This window comes from Lupinus angustifolius, chromosome LG08, assembly GCF_001865875.1.
Source record: "Lupinus angustifolius cultivar Tanjil chromosome LG08, LupAngTanjil_v1.0, whole genome shotgun sequence".
NCBI lineage: Eukaryota > Viridiplantae > Streptophyta > Magnoliopsida > Fabales > Fabaceae > Lupinus > Lupinus angustifolius.
Genome location: NC_032016.1, coordinates 7,822,431 through 7,837,161, shown reverse-complemented (window position 1 = coordinate 7,837,161; position 14,731 = coordinate 7,822,431). Strand labels below are relative to the sequence as shown.

At 32.7% G+C, this 14,731-nt stretch overlaps 3 protein-coding genes across 3 annotated transcripts in view; 1 reads left to right on the top strand and 2 right to left on the bottom strand.

Annotated features, from left to right (window-relative positions):
* On the top strand, positions 393-3,706 carry LOC109354461 (uncharacterized protein C3orf26 homolog). Its single transcript, XM_019596971.1, has 6 exons — positions 393-631; positions 1,205-1,400; positions 1,625-1,697; positions 2,838-2,887; positions 3,020-3,133; positions 3,346-3,706. Exons 1-6 carry the CDS (start codon positions 433-435, stop codon positions 3,485-3,487), a joined length of 774 nt encoding a protein of 257 aa, XP_019452516.1. The 5' UTR covers positions 393-432; the 3' UTR covers positions 3,488-3,706.
* LOC109354460 (prolyl 4-hydroxylase 1-like) lies at positions 4,235-11,269 on the bottom strand. The gene is made up of 12 exons (XM_019596970.1): positions 11,117-11,269; positions 10,728-10,775; positions 10,383-10,451; positions 9,923-9,975; positions 9,431-9,496; positions 8,880-8,954; positions 7,677-7,751; positions 6,075-6,145; positions 5,934-5,985; positions 5,741-5,830; positions 5,082-5,174; positions 4,235-4,506 (listed from the first exon to the last, which is right to left on the bottom strand). The coding sequence occupies exons 1-12, from the start codon at positions 11,178-11,180 to the stop codon at positions 4,399-4,401; spliced, it is 864 nt and encodes a 287-aa protein (XP_019452515.1). The 5' UTR covers positions 11,181-11,269; the 3' UTR covers positions 4,235-4,398.
* LOC109353263 (uncharacterized WD repeat-containing protein C2A9.03-like) overlaps positions 13,139-14,731 on the bottom strand; it is a 5,143-nt gene continuing 3,550 nt past the window's right edge. Inside the window, exons 8-9 of the mRNA XM_019595463.1 lie at positions 14,529-14,615; positions 13,139-13,807 (exon numbers count right to left, since the gene is read on the bottom strand). Coding sequence (XP_019451008.1) covers positions 13,394-13,807; positions 14,529-14,615 — 501 coding nt within the window. The 3' untranslated portion in view covers positions 13,139-13,393. The remainder of the gene's footprint in view (positions 13,808-14,528; positions 14,616-14,731) is intronic.

Genomic DNA, 14,731 nt, shown 5'->3' with positions numbered 1-14,731 from the left:
TATGCTCCCATTTGATACCACTAATTCTCCTATACCATCCCTCGATACCATTCTTCATGCATGCATAGTATAAATTTAACTATCTCCTTTATGTTATTATATTGCAAATGTGTTTCCATTTACAATGAAAGCGACTAAAAGTCTGTTTAAGAGTTTAATTTTGGAGATAAAAGGAAAATGAAAATTTCAAAATTATCTTACAAATTTATTTCATAATTTTTAAAAATGAAAATTTTAAAATCATCTTAGAAGTTTATTTCATAATTTTTAAGTGTTCCATTTGTATCAAGTTTGGGCTTCGTGAATTGACAATGGATTGAGGGCCCAAGTAGTATCTAGTTTAAGATTTGCAGAGTAAAACCCTCAAAACATTAAACATCAAATTAAACAAAAGAAGAACAAAAAGGAACAAGGAGAAGAAGAAAGAGAAGAATGGAATCACATAATGAGAATGTAAAGAATTCGAATTCAAATCGTAAGCGAAAGAGAAAGCAAATTGCTCCAACTAAGAGCTTAAACAAAGTACCGTTAGCTTCGGCTTCAGCTTCGGAGCAACTAGGTTTCTTTGTTGAACAATTTCAGTCTGCAAATGGTCTTCAAATTTCTTCACTCGAGTTGGAATCTCTCAAAGGTATCGTATTTCAGGAAGAATTCATTAACATGTTTCAACCATACTTATTCTACAAAACTGATTTTGGCTACATGTGCAAGTTTGAACCATGTTATTCTAAAAATTATAGTTTGGAAAGGTTCAATTTTAGGTTATTTTGCAGCTTACCAAACAAATAGATGTACAAGTGTTAGAATTAGTTTTTTTTTGTTTTTTTTAACAAAATCAACATGTTTTTTGTGAGCCTCCACTTAATACTAAGGCTGATACTTAGTGAACAAGAAGTCACGCTTTCGAATCCTGCTTACTGTCCCAATATCTCGAAGCCTCATACCTTGGCGGGCGCTCTTTACTGTTTTTGGTGGTGAAAAAGCTTAAGAAGACGGCCCCGGATTTTGTCACCTGAATCCCTGATTACTATTATGCTTGTGTTTGCGGTCATCACTACACCCTATGTTTAGTAATATCTATAGCAGAAAAAAATGGAAGTGGTAGTATTATTGAAAACGAGTTGTCAAATGGTGAATTCAATTCAAAATATCCAATGGCATATTTGGATTTAAACTTACTATCCTTATTAATTATATTATGCAGATACATGCATTTTAGAGCTACCACAGGACTCACATTTAGACGTCAATATGTTGGGGGAAAATATTAGACCAGCTTTTGGCACATCATGGAAAGAAGAGCTTTGTGAAGGGAAACTTGTCGAAGGGAAAATTGATGCTGGGAGTCCATCTGTTCTTATTATAAGTTCATCTGCCTTAAGATGCATCGAACTTTTAAGGTCTGGTTACTTTTTTCCGTAAAGTGAATGAATATCTGAAGGCAAAGGGAATACTTTTTAAAATAGCATTTCTTATCATTCCTTTGTCAAAAGAAGCTCAAATAGGGAGGAAATGAATGAAGGAAAGAAAGACAGACAAAATCTACCTCTTAACACCAAGTTGCAAAATTTATTTCATCCGGGTTCATTGTAATCAATAATCAAAATTTTATTTTCTTCTGCAGGGGTTTTCGGTCTTTTACGAAAGAATGCCATGCTGTGAAGTTATTCTCAAAGCATATGAAAGTTGAAGAACAGGTAAACTCTGCAGATTGGGTCCAGCTTTATTCATATGTCATTTTAAATTTGTTAGATGTGTCATAGGACATGCACGATTTGAGTTAAGTGTTATGAAAGTGGAACCAATGCACATACAAACACAGGAGGAATCAATTGACAACAGTATAACACATTATGTACTCACATCATCCAATAATCATTTATAGGATGGAATTTATTCCACCTAACCATTAGATTATTAGTATCTATCATGTTTATCTTGCATGTCAATTTTTGAAATAACTGGACAATGAGTATGCACTGGAATAATAAAATAATTCATTTTTAAAAAGAAGTATGTTTTACATTAACCGTAAGATATATTGGTTTGGATAGAAAAAATCAAATTAATGTGAAATGCATGTGATTATTATGATCTGCATGAAATAATGTTGCACTAATTTGAAATTTTATGGCAAGATAACATGATAAAATGGTGTCAATCCGACAGCGGATTTTGTGAGAGTCATTCAATAAATGTTATTCAATGGTATATTGCAGGGTGCACTTATAGAAGCACTGCATGTCTCACAAAGCTATTAATTAGTACACCGCAAACACAAATGTGCCTTGCAATGGCTATAGTGAAAAAATGGTTTAAATATCATATTTCCTTAAAGCTTTAGTTGGACATCTGAACTTGATAGAAAACGCAATAACAATAAACTCCTTTGATGTGCACAGCCAACATAAACTATTTCTGAGAAAATCTCAGCGACTATGATTTCTGTTGTAATTTGTTCTCAGGGATGCGATCTACAATTCTTAGGGTCCAGTATTGCAATAAGAGAAATATTCATAGGCATGAGGCTAGTGGCTATCAGCCCTAAGTTTACATCCATAAATTTTCAATTTTATTTGTAAAAAATTAAAGTTATTCAAGAAAGAAAAATAATTTTTAACTTTATCCTGCTCATGGAGATGAATTAATTGTTGTTTTTCAATAATTCTTGAATTATCTTTTCATCAGGGCATGATGTGAAAAATTGCTTCCATTATAGTTTTTCTTCATTTTCTGTTGGCATTATAGCGACCCATTTTGTATACCTTAATCTTATTTAACTTATTTGGTCTTTGATCCTTCATGGAAGCACTAATTTTGCATTGTGGCAACTGCAGATTCCTTTGTTAAAAAATCGTGTTAACATTGCTAGCGGCACACCAAGCAGGTTGGTCATCTCAAATCATCTGTCAAAGAAAATAATTTGTTCTGACAGCTACCAGATCATTTAAAATCTTGAAATTGTTAAATTTTTAGTCATGTGCATGTGCCTTCTACATTACTCTCCCATCAATTTTAGGATAAAGAAGCTCATTGACATAGAAGCCTTAAGCCTTTCAAGGTTAAAAGTACTTGTGCTTGACATGCATCCTGATGTAAAGGGCTATTCCTTGTTGACCCTTCCACAAGTCAGGTTTGGTTATATCTTTTCTCCTCCTTTTGCATGATATTATATGTGAGCAATGCTAGCAACATACTTTCTTTCACGTGCTGCGTTAATGGGTGATTTTCATGTGAGACTCGCTAAATTAAGAGTGAACTCGTGTTGCTAGCATTTCTCTTTGTTGTCTTTGTGCCGCAAATGACCGTATTGATGTTACATTATATGTATGAAATGATTGGCAGAGATGAATTCTGGGATCTATTCAAGAATTATTATTATCAGCCAATGATTAAGGGCGATCTCCGCATCTGTCTATATGGTCCATACCAGCTAGCAGTCCGCGTAAAAGGAAAGGAAGGACCTTCTGCACCTAAAAAAGAATGACAACAATCATCTTCAGGCTTGTATGCTTCCAATTATTTTATTAGGATTCAGACTTCCAGTTATCTTTAAATGACATTCTTGTTTTTGATTAAATGGCAAGTGTAGTATAATGTTTGGTTATTGGTTTTTTTCATTATCAGTGATGGGAACTTTCCCTTTAATGAAAGGGTGACATTTTTGTTTATATGTGATGGAATGAGTGAAAGAAGCTACTGAGTACATTACATGTATGTTTTTTAGTCCCTCACTCCCACAAACATAGAAAAAATGCAATTTTTTGTATCAAATCATATTTATAATAATAAATAATTAGTGAAAATTACACACTATAAATATGTTTGAGTATTAAAAAAGAGAGGGTATTAAATTAGCATTGACACATTATTTATTTTTTTAAATCAATCTCAATCTTCATTTTCCTTGTGAGTACAAATATGTAAATAATTAAATGTTTAATTATGGTTGCTATGAAACATTTGAATTCTTTTTTGGGGATTAGAGTTCTTATGTGGGAGTGAGAGGAGAGGAAAAAATAGATTTTTAATTTTAATTTTTTGAATAACAACTTACCAAAATATACTTGTTACCATTACCCATTTTAACATAACATAAAAATATTTTATGTCTAACTTTTATGTTACACAATGTTAACATATTCCTAACTAAAAAACAAGATTTCCCATATTAGCAAACCTCAAAACCTCACATATGTATGTATATACTTATACTTAGTTAAAACCATTGCAATAGCTATCAAATTATAAGAGTTTATTGATTAAAGGTTTCCACTATCAAATATTACCAACAGCTATTCATAATCATCACTATATATTTTATAAGGACAAATCTGAGGCGAAAATTTATACTTTAGGTTGGGGAGGGGATGTTGCACTAGATGGTTAGAGCTTAAATCAATTGTGAACTCCTTCCCTCATCCACTTTGTAGCTGACCACTTCTCCCCAGAGAGTACCTCACATGACCCATGCACACTATTCGGATCTGATGCTCCATTCAGTCCCTGAAAACACCAACCATACATATATAAGGTTCATTATTTGGCGACCAAAGTTTACACCATCAAGCTTCTTTTAAATGATGCTTTACTCAAACAAACAATTACTACTCTCCATGATTCAATTCAGAATTGATATTTTTTATTACAAGAATAGTTGGGATGCCCTATTGTTGAACCAGCTACATCCTACAGCATTAGCAGTGTTACAGAACAAGGCAGAAGGACGTGAACTTGCGATGTATGATGTCAATTGCAACAAAAATGTAGTAAATACATCAGAAAATTGGGAAAGTAAACCATGGGGATGTTTACAAACAAAAATGGTTCTCTTGATCTAAGAATGAGGCATATAGTTCTAGACAATCCAGTGAACAAGAAATTTAAACAGATTTCAAGTGAATATTATATGAGTCCATATTTTATTGTATTTGTAAGGACTAGTTTATCAATTAATCTCTTAGCTTAAAGGTGCAACCCTAAACCATCAGAAAAGTGCTGGAACAATTAAGATATATAGCTGCTTCTATTTCCTTGTTCCCATAAATGATAACCTTAAGAAGCAAATTAACTATACTAACCATACTCCAGAAAAGCACCGCATTTCCTTTAGTTGGTTTCACAGATAGACCTTTGAAAATTTTCCCACCACAGCTACAATCACCAGAACCAGCCTGAAATGCATTATACGTATTGTCAGTAGCAGCCTTTCAGTACAGTCATAAGTCCAACTAGAATGTCAGGCATATGATACTGCCACTGTAGTGCAGAATAGATAGCTAATCCTATCATTTTTCTCAATGCAATTCACAAATATTATCAACAAATGCCTTAATTCAAGAAGACAGACTTCAAGAATAACATAACTGGTCAAAGCAAAGAACATAATAAGAGTGTATAATCATTTGGCATTCCATTTCTAAGCAACTATTGAAGTTCATGTGATTCATGTACCTAATCATCAAAACAGGAATGTGAAATAAAATTTGGAATGACCTAAGGAGCATTAAACAAATTTTTTTGCCAGCTATAGGAATAAATAAAAAAAATGAAAACAAACAATAAATGTATTATGTTAGTCAACAAAATAAAGTGCATTCTCTTTTCGAGTAGAACATAAAGTTATGATCCCAACACGATTGCTGCATCAGCCCGCCACACAATACTGTGCTTCAGAACTAAATCTACAGCAACTAACATAACATGCTAAATGACAAATTTCAGAAAACAAGAAGCTTACCAAGGGGAAATATGTTTCTCCACCCTCAACATTGTCAGTTAAATACATAAGCATTGTAGCTACTCGCTGTCCACCGCGCTTCAAGTTGAACTGTACCAGAAAAGAAGGCACAAAGGGTTGCAAAGGAGCCACTTCAACCAATTCTTATGCTTAATATAACAGTGAAAATTGCAAAGAGAGGGGTACAACTTACAGTATCAGAAAAGTAGTCATGATGAGGTTTGTAATATTGATTCTTCTCATACCTGTGCTGCTGCAGATGTTACGCTTGAAACTAGCAAAACCAATCTTTCTTGTTCAGATATAATGTAAAGAAAACAAGTCATATCCTCACCTCAAGATTTGCATAAGCTCTCCATTTTCAATTGGTATTTGAGCATAGACAGAAATTCTTTTTTCAATTGCCTAGTTAAGAAAGGTGAGCATGTTTTTAGCAAAGTGTACAATTAATGCTCGCCAATAAAATATGGTTTTGTACTCTTTCTACATAAAAAAATTAAAGTGAAGATTTAAAACAAAAATCAAAATTTTATATAAGGATGAAGGAGCAAAAAAGAATATCCATATACAAAAAATAAATTCAATATTACTAATTGATGCAGGTCCCACTAGCATCAAGAAAGCATACACATTATTATCAAATCATCCAAGTGTTTTGCTTTAGTTTTATTTTGGGACATGGATATGACGCAACAGTGGCACGAGGTTACGATAAGTTTTAAAAATTATAAGACATGACAACAACATATAAAATAAAAATCTCAAATTAAAAGACAAAAGCAATGTTTTATAAGTTAGCATTGGTTAAATAGACATAATAAGTACTATTTTTGTCTAACTATTGTAGTATTTCCATCTGTGTTAGTATAAGAATTTAAAAAATAAAAAACAACGTGAAATGTTGAAAGGAGCATCCAAAGTTCCAAAGGCAAACATTTTACCTTGGGCTTACTGTTTTATCTGACAAGAGTACTATTTAGGGTTACTAGCAGTCTAGCCTTAATAAGTTGCTATTTACCCTTACCCGACAAGGTTACTGAATCACATTAACTGATTTTTGGTTTGCACCTATGTATTATTGGGCTTTCTTCTAACTCCCAAGTTTTGTTTATGGGATTGTTGGATCTCAATCCTTGTAGAACTAGGGCTCAACTGCTAGTTCTTGTAGGATAAAACGGTTAATTCAATTGTAATGATTTCCATTTGTAGATGATCAGATTTATGAATTAACTGAGCACAGTGCCCTCTTCATGATTGAGAAGCAATCAAACCCTAGGTGTGAAACTTAAACAGAGTTTAAAAACCAAACTCGTCACTGATAACCACCCAACAAGGGTTTGGAATGAGTGCAGGAGCTGGTTCTATGCTGATAGGCCACTTACCTATGTGTACAGAAGGACAGGAGAGAAGCTAAAAGATGGCCTAACAACAGTAAAGGCCTTACTGGTATATGAGAGAAGGAGAAGTTAGGGACAAAGAGTTGAATATGATAAAGGAGTCAGATAGAGAGGAGAGGAAAATGAGTAACATACTACAGGGGAATCGGGGGCACAGAATTGGAGAATCATGAGTGCAATGACGGGGGAATGATATATGGGAGGGGCTGGAAGGTGAGGGGGTATCTGAAGAATTTAGAATTAGAGGGGGAAAACCTTGGCCTATGAGAGGAGAGATCTCTATCTCTAGTGACCATTCCAGAATTTCTTTCTCTCTCAGTTGTTTACTGTTTTCCTGTGATCCACGTTGCAGTTTTACCTGTATTTTCAAATACAAGCCTCTGCTGCAAGGAGCTGAGCTCCGTTTGACTCATTGAAATCTATCCCATAACTTTCGGTCCAGTTATATGTAAACACAGTTTTAGTGTGTATCATAGAACAGGCTTGACAACAGAGGTGAGAGGCAAAAGACTTGGGGGAAAATAAACCTGATAACTTACCTGTACCATTGGATATTTTCTCTCTGCAGCAGTCAAAAACATACCAGAGCTTGTCCTGACATCACTTTTAACTCCCTGTGAAAGATATAAATATCATCATTGATTCTGAAGAAATGCAAGTAGTTCAAAGTTCAAAACTTCAAATAACAACTATATTCAATGACGTGGAATGCAAATGATCCTACATGCTATTTGATGTTGACATTTGTCTTTATATGTTTTTCCTTTTATATTCAATCTATTTATGTAGGAAAGGAAGCATCTGAAAGTAGTTGTTTGGCTATGTTGGAAGAGGCAAAATAGTTTTTTCTAATGTTTTTCTTAACAACAGCATATTTTAAGAAATCGGTTCTCCATATGGCAAAAATTTCACAGCGAGGTCAAACTGATATGTTGACTTGAGGAGGAACGTTGAGATAGTAGCCAATTCATTTATTAGCATTTTAATGTACTCATTGTATATAACTATTCTCTTGCGTAATAGATAATACAATTGACAATGATAAAAACAAGCCCTCTCTACTAGCATGATAATACTCAGATGTAAGGTGCTACTCACTGACACTCATTTACAGTAACAGAGTTTTCTCTCTAGATCTTTGTATCTCTAGTTTCTACAGGCTTCATGATATCCAATCATGAAGTATTTTGCAGGACAGAAATGAAGAACTTGCCTAAGAGAGGGATAGTTCATAGAGGAGATTAAATCATAATTTCAAAATAATTCTTAAACTGGATTCAGTTCTTCCTTCGTTTGAAGCTCGGTATTCTTTTCTTGAGGTTGTAAACTTCTGTTAACGTCTTCCTTTGTCATAAGGTGGTATTTTCTGTGGGCAGGGCCCTCCCATCATTGGATCAGCTATTCAATAGTTTTCGACAATGTAATTCATAAAGGGGAAGGAAGAAAAAACCGATTTAGAAAGCAAATTGGCTAAGTAGCTGCATACAGAATGGCAACAAGCCAACAGTCTGTAAGGTTCAATATACAATCAAGCTACTGTCTATGTATATACATCTTGTCTTTCTTCCTAGAAGGCCTTAGCAACTTAAATGAAATCCGTAACTACTAAAATTAGGAATTCCAACGGTAAAAATACTTTATTTGAACAAGTGAAACTTAAACCCAACTTCATCAGCTAACATCTATAGATGGCTATGAACAATCAAAATGAAAATTCAAATTAAAACAATTCTTTGACATACCTTTCCAGTTTTTGCATCCACCACAGTTGAAATTTTCAGGCGAGGGACGGCTATAGCCCTGAGATAATCACATTCCTGTATAGAATAAAATATTATACACAAACATCTAACTATCATCGGCAAAGTTCTTTACTCGGCAGCCCAATTGTATAAAAGTATTATCAATTGCCTAAGATTAGCATTAGACCCTCTTTCAATAGATAGGAAGACCTTATATGTGATTAATTCATACATCACAGCTAGCAGCCTAGAACCTCATGAGGAAATTTCTGCCCTAAAATAGATGTTCCAAAACAAATTAATTGACTCTCCAGTCTTCACGGCTGAAGCACCAAAATAGATCCACTAAGTTGAACTTTTTAATGCCACATCATCCATACACGTGAATCCAAAAAGCATAAACTCAGGCCGTCTTTCGTAATAGAAGAAACTATATTAGAAAGAGGGATGAACACTTGAGTCGATATTGTCGAACCTCTACTTTATAAATAATTGAGACCAAGAAACGCCATTTTAATAATGAAAATCAGTAATCAGAAGGAAGGACATACCTCCATGCTCAGGAAGTTATGCAGTAAAATAATTCGAGGAGACCAGCTAAGCACTTCAGGTTTGACCTACATCGAGGATCACAAAAGAACAGTCACTAAAATTTACAAGTGGAATAAAATCTGTTGTCCCAACCATGAGAATGACTCAAAATAGCAAACAATTCTTCATTGAAAAAGAGAATAAACTTGCTAGAAATTCAGTAATCACTAAACAGAGACAACGATTAAATTAATGAGACCAATGCATGCTGGGATACATTAAGATTGAGGCTTTTGAGCTCACAGTTAGAGACTCTTAATATTGATATATGCCCAAGAAATAAACCATGAAACATAAAAGATATCAAACATCTATCCTTTAGCAAATCAAATGTATAGGAATTGACATATTGTTCATTATATTTTATCCAAATGTCTGTGATTGTATCGAAAAGGGAACGAGAACACTTTGAAATATAAAGCTTATAATTAAAAGGGGAGGGGAAGGCATACATATCCCAGGCGTAAGATTTCTGCTTCCTTGTCGTTATTCCAGATATTAATACCTAAAACTCAGAAGAAATAATTGAAAAATCTTAAAAGCAGAAGAAATATCAATAAATCTTAAAATGACTTTTTAAAAAAATTAGGCACACAGATGTCATAACAAATATGTGATTTTTTACAGTTCCTAGATGGCACAACAATTAAAAGTCCGAAATTTGGTTATGGTCTCATGGACATGGATATGTGATTTTTTAAGGCAAAACTGAAAATTTTAAAGAATTAAATATATCCTGAATGTAATATAACATTAGTGGTCATGGAAGTCCTAGTCTAGCAGGCATTTGTTTGCACTCTAGATAGACAAAACGGACATATCAGGCAAAAAATGAAGAAAGAAAAATAGACCTTGTGAAATTTCATAAAAGCAATAAAACTTATTGTCTAAACAAAACTTTGAAATACTAACCTCTAGGCAACTGAATGTAACGATTACTCTCAAGTCCACGCAATCTTCTAAATGGCAGAGACTCGGTGCCTAAAATGGACCAGTTAGGCTAACAGACTAAAAGAGCATAATATGAATAACAATCAAATATATGAAATCCTTTAGCTCAAATATCCCCTTGCACACAGCACTTATTTGATTTCACCTATCGACATCAAAAGTTAAGCCGGAAAACCTTCTTCCAAAACAAGTCTTATCATTTATTTATTTATTGTTCAAAAACAGACAACTCTTCTAACAAATAAAATCCCTTGAACACTATTAAGTTAACCCACAACAGTACACAAAAAGAGAACAACTGAATACCATAGGAGTCTTCCAATTTTCGTATGAATGCAAGTTGTGAGAGAGCACCTGTAATTCCAGAAAAATAAAAAGTTAAAATTCTCTTCGAGAAAGCACTATGATAGAAGATATAAAACTAATAGAAGGCTAATTTCTAATTATAGTGACAATGTGAAATTTCCAAAGTTGAAATAGTAGAATACAATTAGAGAGTCCAAAAGTGTGGCTACTAATTTGGAGGTAATAAATTACATCATTATTGAACAATAGATTAAATCAATAACATTAGCATGGTTGCATTCACTGTGTTAATTTTTGAACAAGATCATAAAACAATAAATAAAGCATAAGGATTCAATTTAAGAATCATAAATCGTATTATTTAATTAAGGAAGCGATGGATGAATTACCAATGATCATTCCGATGGTGACAAAAGTGAGGAGTCCGAAAATGATCCTCATCGAAGGAGCCATGGATCAATCACCAAAATGGAACAGAGAAGAGAACAAACCGAGTGAAGAAACCTTCGCCACTCGCAAATTCTGCGTTTTTTCGACACTCAAAAATGAAAAACTTATTATAAAACATCAACACTTTCATGATAGGTAGCATTTATTATTTCTTTAATTTCTCTGTGCTACTTTTTTTTAATTATATTTACTTTCTATTATTGTCAATAACAATATTAATTGTGGAGGATAAGGTTATAATAAATGTATATTATACTTTATACTATATATAAAGTCAAAATAACTACTATTTTCATATTTTGTGCTTAATATTTTTTATTTCTAAAGTAAAATAATATAATTTATACTATATATAAAGTCAAAACTTGAAATAACTATCACCGTGATTCTATTTTCATATTTTATGCTTAATATTTTTTATTTCTAAAGTAAAATAATATATTCCTAGATAACTATAATTAATACATTTCTTAAATATTATACTAAATACAAAAACTATAACATAAAGTACATCCAATAAAAAACGTTATAATTCTCTAAAATAAAAAAAATACAAATTTAATACTGTATATTATAAAATAAGAATATGGATCGGTGAGATGTTAGTTTTAAGAAAAAAAATATTATTTCATTAATTTGTACAATTTAATTAAATGTATTAAAAATATAATTAGAGGGATTAAAGACATAAGTGTAATATGCACTATAAATAAATAGAAAGATTTATCACAATTCATTTTTATTATTAACATTTTAAAGTTAATAATTGAAAATGAATAATAGATGATTGCGGTATAAATTTTCTATATTGTCAATATACATTTTTCTCTCTCAAAGACATATATAGGAGTTTGTGGGAATTTTCTTTATTAATTTTTCGAAAGAGATTAAGATCCATGAAATTAATAATCATTTTCTAATGCTTATTTTAATAAACATTTATGATGATATTTAATTGTAATTTACAGATTATGAATCATAAACGATCAATGGTCAAAGTTTATACTTCGAATAATGTTATTAAATTAAGATTGGTGAATAAATTGGTAAGAATAGAGTCATTAGTTAGACTAATTGATTCGATTTATATTAAAAATTCAAAAATTCTCAATGTTATTTAATAATTTTATAGTTCAAATTTAAATGCATTATCGTATCTTATTAACAACCATCAAATAATGTTTCATCATCTCACAAATAAGTTATATATATTTTCACTCAACCTAAATTCTATACTTTAATTGCACACAAACAAATTTAAAATTTAATTAAATAATTAGAGTTTTGCTAGAACATAAACTAATAAATAACAACATAACTACAAATAAGTTCAAACCATTTTTTTATCTTAAGACATTATTTTGGTTGTTTTTAAAAGATAATTGTTTAACTAACTCGACCCATCCAACCATTTCGAACATCCAGAAGTACGTGAACTTCATGGTTCATCTTCTGGCAATGTATAGTGGTGGCATTTGAAAAGGAGAGATTGCAAAGGAAAAACTGTTGATGACATCAGCTGTCACAAATCCTTCATCCATTATTGGCAAGAGAAGCAGATAGGACTTATTCCTTTCTCCAATCATGCTTCAGAACTTGATATTCTTATTTGGTCTCCATCTTAGGTTTTTAGTTGATGAGTTTATTCTTTAGTCTTTTTTGTTTGTTTCCCTTATGTACTCTTGCACAGGAGATAATCTTGTCCGAGTCAGGAATATCTACATGTATGTGGGACTAACTCTTCAAACATATTTTTCTATCCACAAGACTCGAACCAATAACATTACTTAAGGGAAATCAAATATGTATCACTTATTCTTTGATCTTTACCATGGTTGTATTATTGATCAAAACAAGAAAACCTTCAAAACCACACAGACTAATGCTAATAATTGTAACAGCCAATGTAAAAGGACAAAGTTGACATTGCTCTAAACATTAGCCCTCCTCACACATTAAGAGAACACAGTATAACATTACAACAGCAATTTTTTGTTCCTCCAGGTGGAATTCACATCAAAAGCTTAAAGACAAACACTTGATTTCTTTGAAGAACTGTCATGAATAAACTATACAAAAGTGACTGCTTTACCTGAAGTATCTTATGATATTATGATCCTATCATATTGATTAACCAAACTGAACTACATAAATTACTATGATCTATAGTCTTCTAGACATGATTGATAGTGATAATACACAAGTAGGAGCAAATATCAAAAGTAGGAGTCAAGATATCCATATGCATGCCTCCTATTATACTGTAGCAAGCTTGCATAAGTCCGATCCCAGATTCCGATATACATACACTCATCATCAGGGCTCAGAGAAACCCCAGAAATCTCACCGAAGAAATCAATCTCTTGACGTTTTTTATAATCTTCCTTTATACTATACACATGCACAAAATCTGCAGGTTCAGCAACCACTATGTATTGACCATCCGAAGAAAAGCGAATAGATCTGGCTGCCCCCAGGTTACCCTTGAGAATGGCGATGGGAGACGATAAATGTCTAGCATCCCATACTCTGCAAGTCTTGTCTTGATTTCCTGTAGCAAAGGTATGTCCATCAGGGTGCCATGCTGAAGCAAACGAGTAATCTCGATGACCAACCAGAGTGGCAACAGTCTACAAAGGGAGATAAGTTCAAAAGGTGTTAGTGGAATACCAATGTGCTATCACTTTCCTCACATATGCATTCTGCAATACCATCTCTCTATCCCAACTCTAAACTCCTTCCATATTAGCATCCATTCTTTATCCCTTGAGATGTTAAGTTGTTAACAATGATAACACATGTCAAACCATACATGCTTTGTTTTCGTCATAGATCTCTCTGAACTAAACAGAAATGGACCAGCAATATGTGCAGACAAATTATGAACTGGCTTCAAGGAATTACTTTTAGATAAATCAGAATAATACAAAACAATGACCGGTGGAATGGACTGAGAAACATCTAAACCAATTACCGGCCCTGAATCTAAAGGCACTGCCACCTAAGATAGCCAAGAGCTGCTTAATTTGATGAACAAAAATGCAAAAAAATTTCAAGATATCTACCAATGATTCATATAAATATCAAATTTTAAGAAGCCAATAATATAAATGAAAGCACCCTTTTCTTTCCAGTATTTGCAATAAACCATAAGCCAAAGAGGAAACATAGTTATTCTGACAATCATGGCCATAATTCTACACACAAAATCAAAAGCATAAATTTAGGAGCAACAAAAAGCAGAATCAAGGGTTTAACCGAAAAGCAAATACACAAAATTAAAAGGTCATCCAAAATGTCACTAGAAAATTCCAGTATATTAGACATTAGACAATGAGAGGAACTATCTACCTTCCCATTTTGAGGATCCACTAGCAGTCCATCTAGGTTATCTCCAACAACAGTCATAAGCTTTTGGTCAGGGCTTATTGATGTGTGCTGCATCAAGAGAATTTTTTAGAAACCAAAGCAGTATATATGGAATTAAAATCACAAAAAATTTAAATAAAAAGTACAGCATCTGTTACTATTACTGTGTATGATATAACTCCCAC